At 38.0% G+C, this 22,956-nt stretch overlaps 1 protein-coding gene across 4 annotated transcripts in view; it reads left to right on the plus strand.

The window, feature by feature from the left end:
- The first annotated feature begins 101 nt into the window (after window positions 1–101).
- Window positions 102–22,956, plus strand: part of CAMSAP2 (calmodulin regulated spectrin associated protein family member 2) — an 80,584-nt gene continuing 57,729 nt past the window's right edge. For all 4 annotated transcript variants that reach the window (XM_077182098.1, XM_054638484.2, XM_077182099.1 and 1 more), the window contains exons 1-2: window positions 102–515; window positions 12,936–13,195. In XM_077182098.1, the coding sequence (XP_077038213.1) occupies window positions 377–515; window positions 12,936–13,195 (399 nt within the window). In that variant the 5' untranslated portion in view covers window positions 102–376. The remainder of the gene's footprint in view (window positions 516–12,935; window positions 13,196–22,956) is intronic.

Below are 22,956 nucleotides of genomic sequence, written 5' to 3' on the forward strand. Positions count from 1 at the left end.
GGGCCCTGCCGGCGGCTCCCGCCCCGGGCCGGGGGACTGGCGGCCGCCTGGGGCGCCCAGCCCTGGCCGCAGGGTCTCCCCAGGGAACGCGGGGCCGGGGCCGCCGGGGGCATTTTTTCGGAGGCGGAGGGACGGCGGTGTGAGTGAATTGAGACAAAGAGCGAGGAGGAGGAGGAGGAAGAAGAGGACACTCGGACTCGGCTACATTCCTGTGCAGAGAAAGGCGGGAGGCGGCGTTAGCCCTTTACGGACAGCTGGGTCCGGCGCTGCTCTCAGCTGCTGTCGGCGTATTTACAGCCGGCTCTCCCGGCCGTGGGAGGAGGAGGACGGAGAAACAACCATGTAAGTTCCCAGTTGCCGGGGGTCCTGTGAGAAGATGGGGGATGCCGCAGACGCCAAGGAGATGAGGAAGACTTTCATTGTTCCTGCCATCAAACCCTTTGACCATTATGATTTCTCCCGAGCGAAAATCGCCTGTAATCTGGCCTGGCTGGTGGCCAAAGCCTTTGGGACAGGTAGGTGGCGTCTCCTTCTTCCCTTTCTTTGATGCTGGTTCCTGCTTGGTTGCTTCGCTACTGAGGACGTGCGAGCCATTCCCTGAGGAGCTGAGAAGGGAGGGAGATGTGTGGGAAATGCTTTTGGTCTTTTCCCTTTCCCTAAGATCTCTTACCCCTTGTGAGGTTTTTTGTTTTTCTTTTGTTTTTCCTTAATTACACTTAGTCTTTTTGGAGTAGCCCCACTGTTTCCATCAGCAAGTAAATTTTGTGTATTGGCGCTCATATTGTTTTGCTTGAGTGAATCGATCTCTGTAAATGGTATTTTATTTATTAGTCTGGTCACACTTCTACAATGTGAAAAAAACCCAGCAATCTACGTTCGTCTGTCATCTTGAAATTTTTCCTGGTATTGCTTAGGAGCAGAATTGGGTGCTAGCAATGGAAATGGGTTCTGACATGTGTGACAGTAGCCTGAAGCCATTTGAGTGGTTCAGCAATAAGAAAGGTTTCAGGGAAAAGAGCATTTAGTGCCAGGTTTTGGCCTGCACAATACAGAAGGCTCTCCTTGTCTGTAAGTGTAAATGGAATCGATTTGTAATGCCTCCAAAAGACACCAGTGCTCTGTCGTTGAAAACCTTGGACCTTGAGAAATACCAGACCTATTATTCTGTGCCTGAAATATTATTGGGCCTTGAGGAATACCAGACTTGCAGAGGTCTTCTGAGGGAAGCATTTTGAAAATTTACCAAGCTGGGGGGTTTTTGTTTGGGTTTTGTTTGTTTGTTTTGGAATTTTTTTAGGGTTTTTTAAAATTAATTATTTTAGCTTTTTGGGGGGAGTTGGAGTTGTTTGCTTATTGTTTGTGGGTTTTGGCTTTAGTATAGCTGTAGTATTGTAATAATTTAATATTCTGTTCACTAAAAATGATGGGGTTTTTGAAAGGTGAGGTAGATATCAACAATCATTGCTTTTGCCCTTGTTTTTTTCATAAAATAACAGGAAAAGGTACCTCCTTATGGAGTATTGCACCTTTTACATTTAGGGCCAGGGTGCTGTTATGTATTAGCCAGGGTTAGGATGTATTTAGCATGTCTTTGTGGGACACGCTTCTGGGAACTCATAATATTTGATGCAATGCTTCCAAAAAGCCACTTTTAAAGTGCTTGAATCTAATGAATTTCAGTGAGTGCATCACTTCAAAAAGAAAGAAAAGATCAAAATATTGTTTCCATATAAAGATTTGTCAATAAAGTATACTTGCTTTTCTTTGTGAAATCTGGACAAATAATATTTTGACATATGGCTTTACTAGCTATGCAGGTATGAGAGGTAAAACAGTAGAGAAAATTCTTGGAAGTACCTAATTGAACATTTTCAGAGATCATTATATTTTTAGGTAGCTTGGTTCCATAGGGTTTACTCATAGGATTCTGAGTGTACAATGCTTGTGCAATTATATAACCTAGCCTTCTAACCTGAAAACTTTTTTCTACTGGAGTTTGACAGATTCCCAACCTATGGTTGAAATGTCTTGGTTCATACTGGTTGAGTTTCTATTGGATATGTAAAGCCACTTGCAGGGTACTTTTCTGCTACTTTTCTATAAAAGTGGGATCCAAAACAAATTCCTTTACTCTTTCCTTTCATGACTGGGGTTGTTCTGAGATGCTCAAATGGAACATGATTAGAAGGAATAATTGCTCCATCTGCTCTCTAAACAGTGCAGTAATGTAACAGAAGGAAGAGAGGTAAGCACACACATTTGTAGTGTGTGGTCCCAGTTCATTGTAGTGTTTCTGGTCCCAGTTCTTCCACTTGGTTAATGTAACTAGAAATGTCCAAGAAAAGTTTGGCTGAAGTAGGGAAAGACAGTATACAGGACTTGCATGTCTGCAGTACAAATGCTTCCTTTATACTTGGAGGGAAACAGAAGAACTGACCTTCACCTTTTCCAAGAAGGAAGGAAGTTTGGGTTTGTTAAATTATTTTAGTTCTTGGGAATAAATCACAGCCTCAGTCATGTCTTCTAACTATTGCTATATACATTTGTACAGAGAAACACAAAGGATGATTAGTGTTTTTATGGGTGCCACATTTTATTTATTTTTTTATGCTTGAAGTATTGAAGTTCCCTAAGCCTGCAGGGGAAGGTGAAGGGTTTTTCCCTATGAAACAAAGTAATGCAGTTCAGTTTCATTAAGGAAAAGCATAGGTTGTTACAATCATGTATCCATTAAAGAAATCAAAATCTTTATGTATCAAAGGGGTACATGTTTCAGTGGATGGCTTTCACAGTCTTGAAACCATATTTCAATCCACAATCAGAGATGCGGATACAGCTTGACTCTGTGTTGTGGATCTGCTCTTGGAAAAGACTTGAAATAGGTACTGTTCATTAGCATTAGTAATGACTTCTGGTGTTTCTTTGATACCTGGGTCCAAAAACTGAGAGAAAAATTATCTCTTGCTATTGTCCTTGGTTAAACTGCAAGTGTAGAGTTTGACCCACAACACAGGCAGGTCAAAAGAAGTTGTCCTATTAGGGAGGTGTCATAGGAGAGTAAGAATGCATTAACAGTCATGTTGAAGGCATCTTGTATGAAGAATTGTTTAAGAAATACTAATTGAAGAAAGAATTAATATTTAAGTGTTGAGGGTGTGTAGGATTTTATATCAGTGTTAGGACATGTCAGATTAAATGTTTTGTAATAATCAAATTGTTTAAGTGACACAACTTGCAGTAACTGAAAGGGAGAAAATTAACAAGTGTGAAGTATAAAAGGGGGAATGTTTGACTTTAGAAATTAAATCTGCAAATACTTAATTTCAGCCTTGTCTGCCAATGCTGGCAGTTAACTTTTTCAGTATAGAAAAATTTCCTCCCAAAGAACTGGGTGAACTGTATAGACACTATAACCTTCAACTTAAAAGTATGAGGGGACTTACTTACTTCATAGGAATAAGTTGAAAAATGTCTTGATGTTGTGGTAGTCTGTGCTCTTTTTATTTCTAAAGGACCAGAAGTGTGTTTCACTATTTTGGAATGTGAAGTTTTTGCCTTCTCAGTCTGCTATAGTAATAGAAAATGTGCCTGAAAAATTTGTTATTCATCCATGCTCCTAAAGACAGGCTGAGCTAAATATACATCATTCATGACAGATGTTTGTTTAGCCTGTTTTTTGAAAATCACTAATTATAGACTTTCAATGGTATGTCTTTTAGTCAGTTTGGACCTTATTTATTTTTAGATGTTTGAGCAGAATCTTGATGTCTTTTGCTATGTTGTTAAGCCATTACTTGCCCTCTTCCTGGTGCTTTTGAGAATGGTGGGCATGTTACGTTTTTATAACCCCTTTCATCCAATTAAAGCAATGTCTGTTATATTGCTTCGACAAAACAGACTTTTTTTCTTTTTGGTAGGTCAAACATTTTTTGCTCTCTGTGTTTATTAGGGGTTTGGGGTTGGTTTTATTTTTTTTTTTTTTGCTTGGTTTTTTTTTTGTATAATTTTTTCCTGTGGTTGGTTTACATGAGCTCTGTACTTAAATCTAGATCTGTTGGTCCAGCTAGACCATTACCAATACAAGGTAAATTTGAAAAATTATTTCATGTTTCCAACCTATAATACTCTGATTTATTCACTAAAATATGATGTTTGCCATTTCTGCCTCAGCCTAGAATTGTTGACTCATGCAGTCTGTGATTCACTGTAGCTCTCTATCTTTCTCTGCAGAGCTGCTGCCTACTCAGTTGTTCCCATCTTATAATTGTACTGTTGTAGGTTCCTGCTTTGCAGCTATACTTACATAACTGCATCCTATTTTCAAACCACTCCTTCCACTTATCAAAATTATCTTGAATTATAATTTTGTCCTCCAAAGTGCTCCCAATCCTTCTGTAGCTTGGAATCACTTCTCTACAACCTTGTCTAGTGTGAAGAAAGATGTGAGCTCTTGAACCTGGAAGTACATGTTCTTCCCATTTGGTAGGGGACATCTGATTACTCTTGGAAAATAGTTTTTCAAGCAGCTTTTCATCCAATTTTTAGTTACAAGGCTAAGAGTATATCTGTGTCTGATTTTCAGAAAAATATGGGAACACTTTTAAATCAAGTAAAAGCTGTTGCTCCTTTACTATCCAAACAATATATTATTCTGTTTCAGTAATACATTATACTGATTAGCATGAGTTTTTTTGTTTTGTTTTGGTTTTTTTGGACAGGAATATACTAAAAGCAAAATAAAAGCTGCAAATTCTGAGCAATTGTCCTAAACATTTTTGTCTTTTCTGAAGTAAAAATAAGATAGTCTGTGTACCTTTTAACCTTGAATTTCACATTAAATGTATCCTTTATAGGTGTTTGAAGCAATAGATTACAATTGCACCATCTGCAAGTAAATATTACCCAAGAAACCTAAAAATAGCTTTCTCCTGATGATTAATGTTTTCAGAACTGGTATGTGGCTACTTACTGCTCTTTGCCCGTGTTGCCAGCGGAACCATGAAGGGAGGAAATGAACACTGTGTCTCTGACAGAAACAAGTTGTAGCTAAATAATCTCATCTGTTGGATGTTGCAGGCCAGAGCAAATTTTAATCTTTTTCTAGCGGAAATAATTTCTTCACTTGTATTCAGTCTGGCAGTAGCAAAACCTTGTAGAAGGGTTTGGAGTTCAAAAACAAATGTTTGAGATTCTTGTGAGAATTTTTTTATATAGATTTCATTACCTCTCTGAAATAGTTGCTGACAAATTGATACTTCAGTTGGTCCTACTACAATCAGTGGATTAGACAGATCATCTACTGAGATGTTTTAATTGGAAGGTGGTTGTATCACTCCTTTCTGTAGAGCACATTTGTAATATAGTTTGAGTGTAGATCGCTTTTTTTGAAGTAAATACATAAAATTGTATGAACTTCTGGATCTGTTATGTTTGACAGAGTCCTCTGAAGCTGTACTGTGCATGTACAAATGTGAAGGAAGGTGATCAGTAAGGGGACAGTTGCAGGATTGCAGTTGACAATGGACCTTCTTTGGGGTATGGAGTCTGTTCTTTCAATAGCTCAGTGCCTTTGAGCCTGTTTGCCTTTACCACTCTGAGTGCTTGTCTGCAGAATGTAACAGATCTGACAGAGACTGTAGCCAAATGCTCACTGATTTCAGGTGATGAGATGAAATATATTTCTTCTCCCTATACCTGGTTTCTCTTTATATTTTTTGAACCACCATTGCAGTTACTACTGAAAATATAGTTTAAAATTTTCCCCTTCACCCTATGATTTAGGGTCATCTGTTGTGTTACTTGAGCGACTCCATATTTGAAGGTGGTTCTCATTCAACCTTGAAGAGTATTTGTATGCTGTTGATCAGGAATGTGTCACTTTTTCAATAAGATGTTAAGTAATTTCCATTCTACAGTTGGCACAACTGGATACAGTTCCAGTCCTGAAATTAGTAACTTTTAATACTTGCTCTGCTAAAGAGCAGAATGATTGTTTTTGCTGATCATTCTGGAAAATGAAGATAGAAGTGAAAAATTCTCAAGACTTCATAAGAAAAGTAGAGTGAGTTCTTCTTCCTCCCCCTTCCTTTTTATTTTGTGCAATTGGACAATACATTATTCCTGCATCAGGTGGTAATAATAAACATTTCTGCTACAGAATTGAAATGTAATATTTGAAATCTATTTGCCAAATGTAAGATTTGTATAGTTCTAGCTGTTTCCTACACGTTTTCCTTTATTCAGTTAAAAGCAGTCTTACAATAAGAGAACCTCAAGCCAAACACCTAAGAAGATGTGTTCATTCACATCTATCTACTTATGGCTGGCAAAAAGTTTTCTTTGACTTAATGAAGTCTCGTAATAAGTTCAAGAAGTGTTTATCTCTGATTTTCTGAAGCAGCTTTTTCCCTACTCCATAGGATATTTAAATCATGACTTGTCTATAATTGTCAGCAAGGTGCTAGCTGGGTGAGATAGGATTATAATTATAGTATTATCTTTACATTTCTCATAACTTGCCTCTCCCAAAAATAAGTTCTAAAGGCATTTATGTTAATGAAAATTGATCCCCTTATTGGCAGGATTAATTCTAAGTAATGATTTTGTTTATTAAAACCTGAATCAATACACAGGTTTTAGTAAATTAGGTACTGATCTTCCCATTTTAATAAGAAATGCCAGTACCAGACACATTCTGTAGGTTTTGTGAGGAGCACTTCCTGTTGTGCTGCTGAAGGCAGAATATTAGATGGGATAGCCACTTACTGTGACAATTAATAAAGCATTTCTTTTGTGATTTGCAGTGTTCAAAGAACAACTGAAGTCTGGTTAGGCTATGAAAGTAGGGCTGTGCATGTTTTTTTCTTGAATGTTTTGGGGTTGGTTTGTGTTTGGGATTTGGTGGATTCTTTAGGATTTTGTTTGGGTTTTGTTTTTTTAATTGTTTTAGTTTGAGGGTTTTTTGTTTATTTATTTTTGTTTGTTTCCTTTTTTGAATGAGGAATCCCTTTTAAGTGCAGAACAGCTGTTGAAGCAGTGGATAATTGTTTTTGTAGCATCTAGAGGCAGGAGGGTAAGATCTGTTTATTCATAGTACTTCTGTAATGCTAAATTCAAGAATCTCTTGAGTTCATCTTAGCAAGGTGGACATAGCTAAGAATGGTTAAGCTGAGGCTGAGTGTGCCATGAATTGGGTGTTGACCTTTTAGATACTTGTCTCTCTGTCTACAGCCTGCTAGCCAAGAACAATGGAAGTGGCAGATTGATTCAACAAACCGAAAATAAAAATTATTTTGTAATCTCTACTCTCTCATTTTGTTTTCTGCTTCCTGATTAAAAGTCTTGTTTCTTGATAGTGTCTCCAAAATAAAATCGTAAATTGAAATGTCTCCCTCTTCTATTGAGTCCACTAAAAAAAATTCAACAGCAGTTAAATAATATAATTCTGTCTTCTCTGACCTGTTTTCAATTCTTGGACTCTTGACTTCTGTGCAAGCTCTGCTGTCTTGTGCCCAGCTTGTGAATATGGCGCCAGAATCCTCGCTGGCAAGGGGGAGTCTGAATGAGGTAACTTGCCACGGTCACTTCCTGGCAAAAGCACACCTTAGCTGACCTGCAGAAAACCAGCAAGTCCATTGAGATTTGGCATACATTCATCTACTGGTTTGCACTAGGAGGTGGTTAAAGGTATTAGAATTTTCATTAAATAATTCTGTATTATATCTCAGTCTTCTACAAATATTTTTTTCTTCTTAATGTCTTTGTGCATTGACATCAGTAACCTGTAGAGAGGAAGTTTTCTAGAGTGAGGCTTAATGTGGCCTCGTGGCTCCCAAAAGTGATGGCATCATTTAATGAGAAAGCCCATGGCAAAATATTTTAACTTGTTTTATTGTCCTCAGGAATTAAAAAAAGCAAAACAAACAACATGGAGACCTTGTTGACAAAGACTTCTGAGCTTTTGGACATTCTTAAAGCAAGCATTCATAAATCTGAAACTGTTCACTGCTATAAAGTTGAAAAACTCAATAGTTGTGTAAAGGATTGTATTCATCTCTGTGGAAGCATGGAAACTTTACAAAAAACCAATTTGTTTTTAAAGAAAATGTAGACTTTTCATGTTAACACAAGCCGTTTTTTCCAAAGAACAAATTCATACTGTCTTCCAAGGAGTAATTCATGCCTATCTGAGCAGGGAGGTTTTCTTATAAAGCAACTTTTAAAGGTAAATTCAGTAGTGTTATGCATGAATTAATTTTAGACCATTCCTTTCCTTTAAAATAGTCTGTTGAAATGGAAAATTAAGTTGCATTTCTGTCTCACAGTGGGGAGTGTTCTGGTTTTGTCTGGAATAGAGTGAATGTTCTTGCTGGTAGCTGGTGCAGGGCTGTGTTTTGGATTCAGTGAGTGCACTGTTGATAACACTCTGGTGTTTCAGTGGTTGCTCACTGTGCTCTCTCTAAGTCAAGGACTCCTCTGTGCCCCGTGCCAGCCAGGAGGTGCAGGAGGAGCTGGGAGGGAGCGTGGCCAGGACAGCTGAGCTGAGCTGGCCCCAGGGACACTGCAAACCATGGCTGCTGTGCCCAGCATGGGCTGGGGGAGCTGCCTGGGAGGGGCTGAGCTGCTTGGGAATGGGCTGTCTCTATTTCCCTTCCATTGTTATTATTGTTATAATGTTTTACTTTATTTCAGTTATTAAACTGTTTTTATCTCAGCCTGCAGGATCTACCTTTTTCCAGCTTTCCTCCCTATCCTCCCATCCCAGCAGGGAGAGTAGGGTAAAGAGCAAGCAGCTGGGCAACTTAGTTGGAACTGGGGTTAAACCACAACAGGGAGCAATGATTATCCTGCATTTGCTTTAAAGCTTTGAATAAGCTCTTACTTTTTTTGATTTATTTTCTTCTCTAAAAAGAGCATCTGCAGGACTTTTCATTCATTGATCATTTATAAAAATCACCTGAAGATACATTGACTACTTTTTTGAAGTTAGCTCGGTGGTTAAATTTAGTTACAGACTTGGGCTAATGTGGTATTATTTCTTTTTTGTTCTTTTCTCTGTGTCTTGAACTTGCCCATTAGCTTCATTTATTCTCTTCATAGTACAATATTTACAAATTTCAAAATGTCAAAATGATTTCCAAAGCTGTGGTCCTGCTCACAATTCTAGGAAAAAATAGGGTGGTCATCTAGCTCAGCTTCCTTCTCCAGGAAGGGCCAGCCTCAAAGTTAGAGGAGATTTCTCAGGGCCTTGTTTTGAAAGTCCCTGTGGATGGCAGTTTCACAGCTGGGTCCCCAGGCAACCTGCACCCATGCTCGTGGTCTCTTGAAAAGCTTTTCCCTTGCATGAGCCCACGAGCCCTGCCTTTATCCAGGTGTGTGTTTCCAAGGCCTGTTGGTGCTGGCAGAGTGCAGGAAGATCCTGCTCTTGTCTCCAGCACTGTCCCCAGTCTCCTGGTGTCACCTGCACTGCTCGTGTTCAGCACTCAGTGTCCCCATACACCCCTCTGACATAATTAGCAGGCATTTCAAGGTCAGATGGTCTTTTATGGCAATATGTGCAACAAGGTATTTCTTTTAAAATGGGTCATTTGCCTCAGAGTTTAATCCTGAATGAGTCTTCTTTGTCAGCTGGGCAAAGGAAGACTGGTAAAATGCAGGCATTGCAGATTAGTGTTAAGATTCTTCTCTGCCTAGCAGAGCCTGTTTAACAATCTCTAGTCCTGACAGAATTGTTAATAAAGGCTTTTGACCCTGCTGATTGTGCTGGTAATCTGCTGAGAACTGGATGGAGCCTTGAAATTCCCTGCCACAGGACTCCAGAGGCAGCACATGCCAGTTCTGGAAGGACTTCTACTCTGAGATAGTTTTCTGTGTCTGTTACCTATCTGCTGTGGGGGGTTTTGTTTCCTTTTTAAACTCTAACATAAGAGCACAGCTTGAATCTTCTATCAAGAGCTACTCTGATATCAAACAGTTTAATATGTGTTATGAAGTGGGGGAAAGTGCCATGTTTCTGCCTGTGCAGAGGGAAGTCTGACAGGAATTTTTGTAAAGAATTCTGATCTTGTTGCACTAGAGATTTCTTGTTTGTATGCTTTCACATTTTTTATACATTCAGAATATGCCTGTAGCCACAGCTTCTCTTCCTAGCCCTTTGTTTCCTTATTTGATTTTTCTAATTAATTAATTTTTCTGGTTTTATTTTTATGAAAACCAGTAAGTATTTTTTCCAGATTTATTCTTGTGTACACCAAAGAAGTAAAAGAAATGGCATAGATGTCATTCTTTTTCTATATTTTCAGAAGCAGAACTAAGCTTTATAAATAATTCCATTTGCCTTTGCTAGTTATCATGTTGATTTTGGTTTTTTTAGCTGTATTGAGTTTTTAATTATGAAATCCCAGCAGTGGATGTCATTCTTTAATGATAAATGTATTTATTGCATCTTGTCACTTTCTTATGTGCTTCAGTGATACAGAAGAACAGAATTAACAGGCATTGGGTTTGTTATTTACTGTCTTGAGATTTCTCTTCTGGCTCACATTTTCAGGCTTGAAATCTGTCTTTGTCTTCAGTGAATCTGAACCACAGAGTATGTGACTTGTGTTTGAGTGGAGCTAAGTACTCCTGCCTCAAGAGGGTTTTTTCATATAGGAATAAGGCTTTTTTAAGTCTTCTAAGAAATTACAAATGGCTTTATTTGTTCCTCCCTGCTTCCCCTCATCCCCATTGAAATTCTCATCTGCTCCAAAACAGGGGTGTGTGGATTTTGGTTTGGGTTTTTATTTGGTTGGTTGGGTTGGGTTTTTGTTGTGGGGTTTTTTGTCTCTTTCAAAAGCAAAATCTGCTGCCTGTGCATTGTGAGAAATTTACAAAAAAATGTTTTCTAATCCTCTTTAGCTTGAAGAAGTAGCATAAAGATGCTTTAAGAGTTGGCATTTGGAATTGTAGAGGATAAAGTCCTAATGAGAATTGAGCTCCTGATACTGGAGATGGATCATTAGGGACTTCAGAAATAACAAGTTTAATATTTAAATAGAGTGTAGTCAAACAGGGAAAAGAAAGAAGGTCAGGTAGAATTAAGACAGATGAAAACAATACCTGGGGAAGCAGGTATCTAGCAACTCTGAGATCCTCAATTAGAAATGCTTTGTGTTGGACTGGATGACTCTGGATCATCATCTGGATCATAGTCAGCAGGTGAAGCTGGGAAGTGGAAGAGAAGATGGAAATATCTCCTGACACCAGTAGATATTTTTGTTAGCAGTTTTATATCGTCTTGTAAAAAAGTAGGGCTTTTTTACAAGATGATAAGAAAAGGCATTAGATTTGTGTTTTAAAGGGCAGAGTAGTTGTGCTGATTGTATATTTTGATCTGTATTCTAAAGCAAAGCTGTCAGTTTTCTTGCCAAATTTAGGCTCAGGGTTTAAGCAAATGACAAACTATGTCTCTTTCCCTTGATACTCTGAATTGGCAAAAGAAGCAGCAATATCTTACCCTTTCCTACCACCCTTCCAGCATTTAAAGCATGTGTTAATATTTCTTTCACTTTTTGCACTCTGCAAAGCGTGTCTTCCCTCACAACTAGAAGGCAGCTGGCACCTTGCAGAGCCCATCATGGAAGCACATGAACTGCAATAGAATATGTATGAGGAAGAAGATAATCTGTCATTATCTTGTGATGGCATGTTCTGTTTTTTCTCTCTCTTCTCCTGCTCCACCCTTGCTGGGCTGTTTACTCCAGACTGATTCAAACCTTGTCTGTTTAGCCATTTATCCAGCTGAAGGCAAAGGGTAGAAACTTGAGTTGCATCACTGCTTTCCTACACACTTATTTTTTCTTCTAGCAATTAAATAGGGTTTTTGCATTTGGACTCAGGAAAAGAATCACATGCTCTTTATCCCATAAATGTTGTTGGCTTAACTAATTTTACAACAATAGAGAATGAAATTCTTCCAGGAGGAAAACGAAGTATCTTGCAGTGTGTATGCCTGAAAATCTGAAAGTTATTTTCCACTTGACTCATGATTTAATTTAATTTCATCTAATACCATATTTAATTAATTTATAGTTGCTACATTTGTGGTAGACAATTATAGTCTGCCTGTATTGTGTTATGTACAGTCTTTGAAAAAATTGTTGATTGTCTTGGAATGCTAATTTTAGAGTTAAAAATCTCAGCATAGATTTGACAAAATCTTGTGTAGCTTTCTGTGGGTGCTAAACCAGCTCACTGAAAAAGGATTAAAACCAGAATTTTAAGGGAAGTTAGTAACACAACAAGGCCAATAAGAACTCAGTATTTTGTCAGAAAGAAAGTGATAATATTTTTTATTCTTTCTCCATTCTTCTAATTTCAGTCAAAAGCCCATATATTTATACTTAACTGCTGAATTGTCATCATTCTGTGATGTGTGACCTTTGAAATAAACAGTATAGTAATCAAATTCTCCTGCATATACAGAAACTAGAAGGCTGCTTTTTGTCTTGAAGTTTTCTGTGCTGAAACAAAATGTTTCAGTTCTATTTTGGTATTGTAATAGAGTCCAGGGTTTGTGTTTAAATGGGTGTTGTTCTGCCTTTATATGTCTGACCTATATAATATCATGCCAAAGGAGATGGGAATGTTGGGGCATGTATTTGGAGAAGCTAAGAAATTTTAATGTAATGATGATGTAAACCACAGGTTGGTGTTCTGTTGTGGCCTTTGCAATGTGAGGCACTTTGAATTTTTCTCAAGTTTCTATTTATAGTTCAAATATTACCTTTGTATGAAATTTTTCCCAGAATTTTATAACATAATTGCTGCTATAGGCTTTGGCCTCCCCTTGGGTAAGCCTTCTTTAACATAATTTTGAGTTGACATATAGTTTTAAAAAATCCCCTACTAGTCTGTCCTTTCTGATACTGACTTGTGCTCTGTGTGTTTTGTAGAGAATGTTCCAGAAGAGCTCCGAGAGCCGTTTTACACAGACCAGTATGACCAGGAGCACATCAAACCACCTGTTGTGAACTTGCTGCTGTCTGCCGAGCTCTACTGTCGTGCTGGGAGCCTTATTCTCAAGAGTGATGCTGCAAAACCACTTCTAGGTCATGATGCTGTTATACAAGCCCTGGCACAAAAAGGCCTTTATGTCACTGACCAAGAAAAGTTGGTGACCGAACGAGATCTCCACAAAAAACCAATTCAGATGGTGAGTGTTCCAAGCTTGTGTGTTACATCTCCTCTCTCCATCTGTGCACTCCCAGTACCTACAGATCTGTCTTTTAAAATGCATCATTATGTTGAAGTATTTTTCACAGGAGTTCAATCGGATTCACTACGGGGAAGTTTATAATTGTTTTGGTTTTTTTCTGGGTCATTAGCTGTCAGTGCAGGTGTATTTCTTCTGTATTAATGCTAGAATACACTTATCTTCCTACTTAGTTAAAATATTACATTTTTAAATATAGCAGTAACAATATGATCACTTGGATTTCAGTTTTACAGCACTGACTGTAAGTGAATATTTCTGTGTTGGAAAAGTTTGAAAACATTATTCTTGGGCAGAAATCTTTGGTTAAAATCTTGAAAACAAAGTTTTAATGGCAGACAATTCAGCCTAATAACATTGAAGAGTCACCTGTTGCACATTAAGTCAATGTAAAACACACAACAAAAAATAGGTCTTAGCTTTATATAACTGCTAATTAAAACATTAGTTCAAGTGATGAATGATTCTATTAGTAAGCTCCTAAGTCATGGGGTTTCTGCTTTGTTTGGAACTGAGTTATAAAAAATTACCTGTAAAAAGGATGTCTACATATGTTTGTTTAGCAAATCGCAGTATGATAGAATAAGATGCTAATTCACTTAATTAAATGAAATATTTTAAATGTTCATCTTTTTATATTTGTATTTAATATAGAGAATAAATTAAGTAAACAAAGTATTTGTGGCCAGTGACCTGTAGCTGCCTCTAGAATGAAGGTGTGTGGAAATGAGTATAGCTATGGTGATCTTAAAGGTGTTTTCCAATCTAAATAATTCTATGTTTCAAGTGATGAAAAAATTTGCAGGATACTTGCAATACTTGTGGGTAGTTAGGAGTGTTCCTAATGTTCACAGAGGTCAAAGCATTTAAGAAACAAACTTTTTGACTGTTTATGTTTTTGCAGAACTTAATTCTGTTCTTGCTTCTGAAGGAAAATAAGTTTAATGACTTGCATTTATGAGCCTCTGGTTACTCCATTTGATTCTTTTTATGAGATCCCTGTCTAGAGTAGTTGTAAGTCATTTATTCCCAGAGTTCTCAGTTGAAAAAAAATGTGTCAGTATTACCTAGTTTGGTTTGCTGATGTTTGATTTAGTAATTCATACTGCTTAAAATGCATTTCAGTAGTAATTTTCTATTTCCCCCGTGCCTGTGGGGCTGTTTGTGTGTTTTCCTAGTATTGTTTAGGTGTAGTCAGCAGGAAGTTATTGACACATGAGCATCATAAGAGTTATGTCCCCAGGTTCCTGCTGTGCCCAGGGCACTGGTCCCCACTCCAGTACTAGTAACAGATGGGTGCACTGTTGCTCTTGGCAGTTCACAGGCAGCTGGACTGTGACAAGGACAGGGAACACAACTGGCTTGGGCAGAAACACAGCCTTGTCCAAAACAACTGCTACCAAAGAAATGGCTGTGAAGGTGTAGTGTCCATACTAATGTCCCAAGCCCAGGAGTTTTACTTTGTCAAACCATGCTCTTGTTCCTATGCAAGTTCCTAGCAGCAGCATTATATTTTAATTGGAAAGCCTCAACCCTTTTTCTTATTATACTATTAGTAAAGTTGGCAGAGAACTTCAAATCTGGCTGTTGCAGTATTGACAGTCTTTTCCCTTGATGCCTTCCAATACTCTTTCCTATTATATTCCATATGTCAGTTTCTAAAAGTCTTACAAATTTAAATGTATATCCTGTTTTAGAGCATGGAATATTTTTTCTTTTTCAATTATGTAGAACAGAAAGTTTTTGTTTGTAATTAACACATATGTTCCTCTAGTAGACCAGATTGTGTTAAACCCATGTAAAATGTACTTCTGAGTAATTTAATAGAACATGGTATGGTTGTCATTCCCTTTGCTAGCCTGTCTTCCCCAGGAATAGGGGAAAGATGTTAGTGGATATTTCTTGTTACCTTCTCAGATGTACTGTATTTTCTCTAGCTGAAAAGGGGTGAGTTATAATATAAAATGGAACTATGGCAAGAGACTGGAGTATGGAATGTTTTAATTTTGCATGTGTATTGTAACGTGTGTAGCTGTGGCCAACAGACTTGGAATTCCTCGGGCTGGATGTTTGCACAGTGACGTCTGTGGGGATTAATTGTTGACTTAGTTCCCATGTGACTCTTTAATGAAGCAGGCATTTTGGTCTTCTCTCTCTCTTAGCTGGAACTTTTCTTGGAAGCACCTTACAAATTTAAGTCTGCAAAGTGTAGCAAATGGATGTGCTGCTTTTGCTGGGGTCAGGATAAATGGCACTTGGCTCCTCGGTCCCAGCTGACTTGGCTGCATTAGTATCTAACTGGAGAGGCTGCAGAGGCTGTGTTTGTGTTTCTGTGTGTGTGTACATACATAGGGGTATGCATGTATACAAATCAGTGCCCTGGTGGAATGGGGTAGGAAAGAGGCACTGGTGAGATTAACCCATGGCAGCAAAGGCTTCTGTTAAAGCCTCCCCTGTGTGGTCTGATTCATTCTTTTACTCTTTCTCATGTTTGGTTTGTTCACATCTCCTATTTCATTTCTGGTGAGACCAAAAGCTGGATTATTCAGTGGTATCTCAATTTCTGTTCTCCATGTATTGCAAGATATTAAAACTTAATTCTATGTTTATTTTTGTTAACTCTGTGTTTCATAGGATCATCCTGTTTTTAATTCTTGTAGGGGAGCAGAAGAACCAAATAGCATGTTATTTCTCTTCTGGTTGAAATGTATATGGTCTTGGCTCTGCTCTGCTAGACTTCAAAGAGTGCAGAAATAATCTAGAGCTTGGAACTGAAAGTTTGAACCAAGAACCAGAGTACTTTTCTCCTGGAAATTATACTTCTGTACGAAAGGAATTATCTGATGTTTCAAAAGATTACGGAAGCTATGCTGTAAAAAACTTTGCAAAGATATTTATGTCAGTTGGCAAGTTCCAATTGCATTAAAACAAAAAATCTGTCTTCCGCAGGCATCCCCATACCATATGGAAATGTGAGATTTTTTGACCTGCTATAGAAATCAGAAATAGCATAATAATTCAGCATGATTCTGATAATAATGCAATAGTTTTCTAATGCTCATGCATAGATCATTATTCAAGTGAAGCTTAACTTTGTTTTCCTATGCTGATTTATTTTTAAAAATTTTGTATTTCCTTCATAAGCCAAACTGACTTAAACCATCAAATATCAGATACACAAGAGGAAGGCAATTTGGATTTTTTAAATATTTTTTTTCTCATATAAGCATTGGCTCTCTTTGTTTTAAAAATACATATATTGCAGGATGAGTCAGAGGAGACTTTTTTACAAATGTATCCATTACAACAAGAATTTTGTATTAACTGAGTAACTTCTTTTCCATGTCAAATCATTTTACAAGAATTCTGATTTTTAATCAGGCTGGTCACTCGGTATTCATATGGTCTCTTTCAATTTGCTTCAAGTGCAGGGAAGAATAAGCAGATTCAGAGAGGAATTAAGAAATGCTTTCTTTCCCTCAAGTCCCTGCAATGCACTTCTGCCATGTGTGGAAAGGAATAAAAAAATCAGCATCTCAGTTCACTTTGCAGGGAAACTGAAGTTGCATAACTACCCCAGCAGTGGACTTCTGTCCCTAATGTGACAGGGCCAAAATGATCTGATTTTCTAGCTTGAAGAGTAGTAATGTCAAATCTTGCATACTTGTTCAAAACCAGTGTTGTTAGGGAGTGTAGAGATTTGGTAATATTACAGACTGTTACCAAATTTGCATCAGAAAAATCTATTTGCCTAAGCTTATTATTGAATATTGATGAAACATTCTTAGCTGACTACAAAAAATAGTTATTAACCTGCAAGGCATTTGAAAATATTTAGTTCTTAAATAAAATTTAGTGACTCGAAAAAGGTTAGTGAATACCCTGTGTATAAATATCCAAGAAAGTATGCCGTACAAATTTTTTTTATATTTTCAGTGTGGGAAAGTATAAAAGCCATGCTAAGCCTAGTATAATCAAAAAGCATTACTTTTGTCAAGAGTTGAATTCTCAATTCAGAAAAATAGTGTTGCAAGAAAGTCAACCAGCTGAGCAGCTAGTTTAAACTTATACCCATGTATGATTACTGTCATTAATCAAGTAACTCCTAAATCCTTCATAAAATTCTACAATTTTCAGCCAAGATGGAAAGGGAATGAGAGGCTTCTGCAAAACCCCAGCAGTAAGTCCATAATAGCTGGTAGGAATCAAATTTTCTGCTTTCTTAATTCTGAGCTATTATTTGTGTGTATGGGCTTTAAATATAAAAAGTAGTGTGCTGTCATGCAAGTTGTATATCCCTTTAGCTGCAAATTGCCTTCCTCCTTGAAGACACCTTGTGAGGAAGTCTGGCAGTAATTTCTCTGTAGCAGTTTGTGAATCTGGACTGTAACTGAGGTGTAATTAGGTGTTCCTGTATTAGCTAGTTAGTAGTCATCAGGAGTGCATGTTTGGGGCAAACATCTGTATTTCTTCCAGTCACTGCTCTCGTGGTTTGCACTGTGGGGGTGTTTCAGAGAGCACAAATGCAGTTTTTTGAGCATGTAACCTGGAAGTTGGGCTCTAGGATCACACCTATGGTAGCCCACTTGCCAAGCCCATTTCCCAGGACTGGAGCACAGCTGGCTGAAGGGAATCCCCTGAGGAGGGAGCAGAGGTGAGTCCAGGGACCTTTGCACCAGTTTTGCTTTTCTGTTGTGCAGAACTGATTGCGGAGTTAATCCAAGCCAGCGAAACTGCTGTGGAAGGCGGGAGGAGTGGGGATTGATAGTGCTAGGTGTGTATGTACCCACAGCCAGAGCCTGGCTCTCTTTCTGGTTGAGATAACAGACAGGAAGTGGTTAACTCATCCTGCAATCCAGACTTTTGGTCTCCCTGGCAGACTGCATTCACTGGAAATGACAGTGCCTTTCATCAGCACTGTGTTTCTCCTTGAGGAAGGGCTGCAGCAGCTCACCTGGTTACTTGCAGCTACATGCTGCAGTCTCTGCACTCCCAGGCTGTACAGCTCCTTTAACTCTGCTCTGGAAAGCAGCACAACATGTACTAAGCACTTCACAGAACAAAGTAAGATGTGGTTTCTGCCCTGAAGATTTTTTTTTCTGGTTTTAGGCATGATGCAACAAGTTTCCATTCCATGCTATTGTAAATTAGTTATTAGATGAAGACATATAAAAAGAATTTGCAGTTACTTGACTTGAACCTATAGTTACCATAATTTGTTAGTTAAAGCACCAGATTCTAACTGCCTTGTGATATATCTTTGATAGTAGTATGTTTCATAGAAGATTAAAATAATAAGCAAATATAGTGGTGAAATAGAACCTGAGTTCATTGAGTCTGATGTGCTGTGTAGAACCAGTCTGCTGGGGGTTTGGGCTGGGAAAATATCATCTTTAGAAGTTCCATATTTTTTGTTCCATTTCTGGTCTCATCTCTTCACATGCATTCCTCATAAGGTTCTCATTTGCTTGAAAATAGGGATCCAGTATTTTTGCTGGATTTCCTGTGTCAAATACACCATCCCACTCCAGTCAGCACTGCACTAACACCTGTTTGCCACAGCAGTGTTGTACCAGGCTCCCTCACACACAGGGTGCCAGTTCACTCTGGGCCACAGGAACTGCTGCAGCTCTCCCAGAGTTCATTCTGCATGTACCATTTTAACACAGGACTTAATGTCCTATTAGCTTTTTTTCAAGCAATTTTTGTTGACTCATAGCCTGGGTATTTTGTTTTGCTTGCTGCTTGTATTTAATTATATTTTTCTTGTGTGTAGAAAATGCTTTTTTTTTGTGTCTTGGGCAGTGTCTTGGGATGTTTTCTGCAGTATGTTTGTCTAGAATTTAGTGAGTGCCAAACATGGAGGTTATCAATGTGAGTTATAGTAGGGTTTGTTGTATGTCTGTATATCAGTATCAGAAATTTGTGGAAGACTTAGATAACCACAAAGGCCTCTGCAACATTCTTTGGGTTTTCATGGAATGCTGTCTCTTGAGCTTGTGCACCAAGTGTAGCTACTAATGTGAAAGGTAGCAAAGCTACTGACACCAAAATTGTCTATAAAGAATACAAGGAGGGATGCTTTCCTGTCCTTTTCAGCAGCTCTAATGCCAAAAACTCTAAGGCTTTCTTGATATCTCTAGATTTAATTTTAGTTGTTGTTGTGTTGTGTGTGTTTTTGGTTTTTTTTTAATCCAGCATCCTTAATTTCAGTACAAAAATCTTGGTAGTGTTTTGGTCTTAGGGTTCCAGCACTGTAGCTGGCATTTCAAACTTGGATTACTAAGAATTCTTGCCTAGAAGGTAACTAAATCTGATTGTTCTTTTTAACAATTCTTCTAGGGTTTATTTCAGTTGTGCAGAGCTATTGAATAAACTATGCTCCTTGTATTGCCTTGAAAGTGCCTTCTCAGAACCACCATAAAATCCCTGATGGATACAGATGTTTACAGAGCTGTCCTTATACTGGCCTTTGCCAGTTGAAAGTAGTAGGAAATATTTAGAAATAGCAGCACATCATGCTTAGTCTAATGTAAAATTGTGATAACTACATTTAATCTTTTACTAAAATGAGGAGAGAATATTGCAATATGTCTTCCAAACGAGATACATGATCTACTAAATCAAACTGCTGCTTTTGGAATAATGACAGGAAATTAAATGAACCTCAGGTGAAGGTAGTACCTCCCAAAGTCAAGCCTCATGCCTCTCATGAGAAGATAATGCAAGGCATTGTTATTTTCTGTTGTCTGTCTTGTTCACTTCCTTGCAAAATAGTTGTTCTTCTGCCTTGAACAAACTCAAGTTTGGAATCAAAGAGCTTCTGATTGTGTTCTAAGTTGTTATTCCATCTTGTGGTGCTTTTAACCTGCGGGGGAGGGAGAGGTGGAGAAGAAGGGGGTGATGGTGGTGATTTAATTTAAAAAACCCAAAACAACCACGTAAGAGCATACCAAAATCCACTCCTGAAGCACAAAAAGAAAACCAGTTAAAAGGAGGAATAAATTATGAACGAAATATGTAATGAATTAAGCCCATAAAGAATGCCAGATACCATGTATAAAATGCTTTCTAAAAAGGTCAGGAAGTATTTTCATTAACCTTGAAAGAAGGTCTATTTTGTTAAACACAGTTTAAGAATATTTTCTTCCTGTTTCAATAGCACAGTGGTTTGGCTTTTGGCTGTTGGTTTGCTGCTGTGAACTTTCTTTGTATCTTTAAATATGTGAAAAGGTTTATTTAAATAAATGTTTAGGAATGGTCTTACTTCTGCTGGGTTAAGTATATTTTGGAGCACACTAAATGAGCTATTAGGAAAAGATGTATCTGTGAATTGTTTTACAGACTACCTAGAAGGAATTTCTTCATCAGTTTGTTTGAATCATGGTAAAGAAGAGAAATCCCTTATACTGGCTAGCACAAAGCTAAAAATCTTCCATGGTTGTAGCAGGCAGTTGAAGAGCCCTGCTTTCTTCCTATTATGGAAAATAGTGAGCAGCTTTTAGCAGGAGGTGTGGGTCAGTCATGTAAACATAAGGAGAGCTTCACTACCAGCTCTGTGTAGTACATACACACAGCAACAAGGGGACAAAACCACACTGACTGTTGAAGGAATACAGTTTGTGCTCCCCAAAATGCAGCAGCTGCTCCAGTCTAGTACAAAAGGACATTTTGAGTCTGCATTTGTTAATCTGCACACATAATCCTGGCAATCTGCCTGCCTTTATCAGCAGAGAACACACTCTGTCATCACAGTAGATGTATCATAACAAAATCTTTGTTCTCACACACTCTATGGAATTTAACATTGAGATTTTCTTTTCCTGAGGTTGAATGGACAAAATATCTTAAGGTCTCCATAGTATATCTATTCTTCTTGTGTGACAGTTAGGGAAATGTTGTAAATAGCCATGTATGTCCTTTGTTTATAGGAACTGGTAGGTTTACATGAAGAAGTAAAAAATTGTCTTACCTTGCAGACATGTATCTCCAAATCAGCCAAAGCAAAATCCAGTAGAATTTGTCCTATGTAAATAAATAAGATCTACATTAAAAGATTATCTGATAACTTGTTGAATAGTTTAAGTTTTAAATTGACTGTAATACTGCTCTGTAGGAAACGATGTAGTATAAATGTAGGTGATGTTCAGTTTTCCCTCATGTATCAGAAGATCATCAGGAAGGATATCTCCCAGTATATTTCTTTGCTTTCTCAAACCATGAATCTAAGACCAGTGGAAAAATTAGTAAAGTGTATGTTAGAGAGAAATTCTGCAGCTTTATGATTTTAGAATAATGGAAAAAGTTATCTTTAGCACAATTTATATAATCATCTAGCAGTAGCCGGAGATCCAAATCATCAGCTGTCAAGACTGATAACATCCCTCTAAAGCTGAAATGGTAAGAGCTTTCATAAGATCTAAGTTGGGTGTTTGCAATACAATTTAGAAGACACAGCAATCAATATTTATAAGTATATATATAATGTGAAGAGTGTGTTGAAATTCTTTTAATTGTTTGGTTTCATGAAGTGGCAGGCTAAAAATATTATGGTCTTTAAAAGAAGAAAATTACAAGAAAAACAGAGAGAATATTTAGCTATTGAGTAAGCATGTAATGGGCCAACAGATTAATTTTACATGATGCAATTATTAAATATATATAGTATGTAATATGCAATCTCATTATATATGAGATGTTTCTTAAATATGAAACTGATGTATCTGCTACATTATTAAAGGATACTCATATATTGAAGTAAAGTGTAGTAAGTGGTATTTAGGCAACAAACCACTACAGTAGGTGCCAATTAAGTGCTGTTGAAGGATAGATAGCATTTTCCCCCTGTTTTTCAACAGCATTTATTCAAAGGTGTAGTTACAGAAGTTGTACCATCTCACCCTCTTTTTACTGATGCTGGCCTGCTGACGTGCAAATTATAAATTAAATGGGGCTCTGGGGTAAGGGGGGGTTATTTTGCCATATCAGCTGTCAGAAGAGCCCTGCCATCAGAAAGAAGTAGGAAAAGGAGACTTTCTAAAATCTATTATATAGCATCAACTCCTTAATTTCTACTGTGCCTGTGTGAACATGAGCAGTTTATTCCCTTCCTCCTTGTAGCAGCTCTTTTACATGTGGGCAGGTAAAGTCTCTCAGGCTCTTTGTTCCCCAAACCTTTTCTTCATTCCAAGCACCCTTCATTTCATGGCTTTCTTGCCAGGTTGTGCTGGAAATAGGACCCAGGATTCCAAGTGACCTTGTCAAGGCTTGTGGGGCCCATGGCTTGTGGGGTGTTCTTGTGAGCCTGCAGGTGACCCGTGTGTGTCAGCTGCCTGTCCTGCAGTGACACTGCCTGTTCAGGTGGTGACAATCTCTAACCTCAGACTGTGCCTACTGACCAGCAATTTGCTTATGTGTTCTCTCCTCCAGTGCAAAAGGTTAATACAGACTTTTTTGTGACTCTCTTCTCCGTCATATGAAGATTAATTTGGAACTGATTATACCATATGTTGCTGAAACAGGCTTTGGTGGAAAATACCCTGCACTTGAGTTTCCTTCTTAAGGGCACTCTGTGAGGTAATAAACATTTGTAAAAGCTTCCTGGTCTATTACACAGACAGAATTGTGTAAATCCCACTGGTATGTTACTGGGGCATTCTCTTGCCAAGACAGCCAATTCACTTTGAAGCCTGGACTGAAAA

The sequence above is a fragment of the Agelaius phoeniceus genome, chromosome 8 (assembly GCF_051311805.1).
Source record: "Agelaius phoeniceus isolate bAgePho1 chromosome 8, bAgePho1.hap1, whole genome shotgun sequence".
Lineage (NCBI taxonomy): Eukaryota > Metazoa > Chordata > Aves > Passeriformes > Icteridae > Agelaius > Agelaius phoeniceus.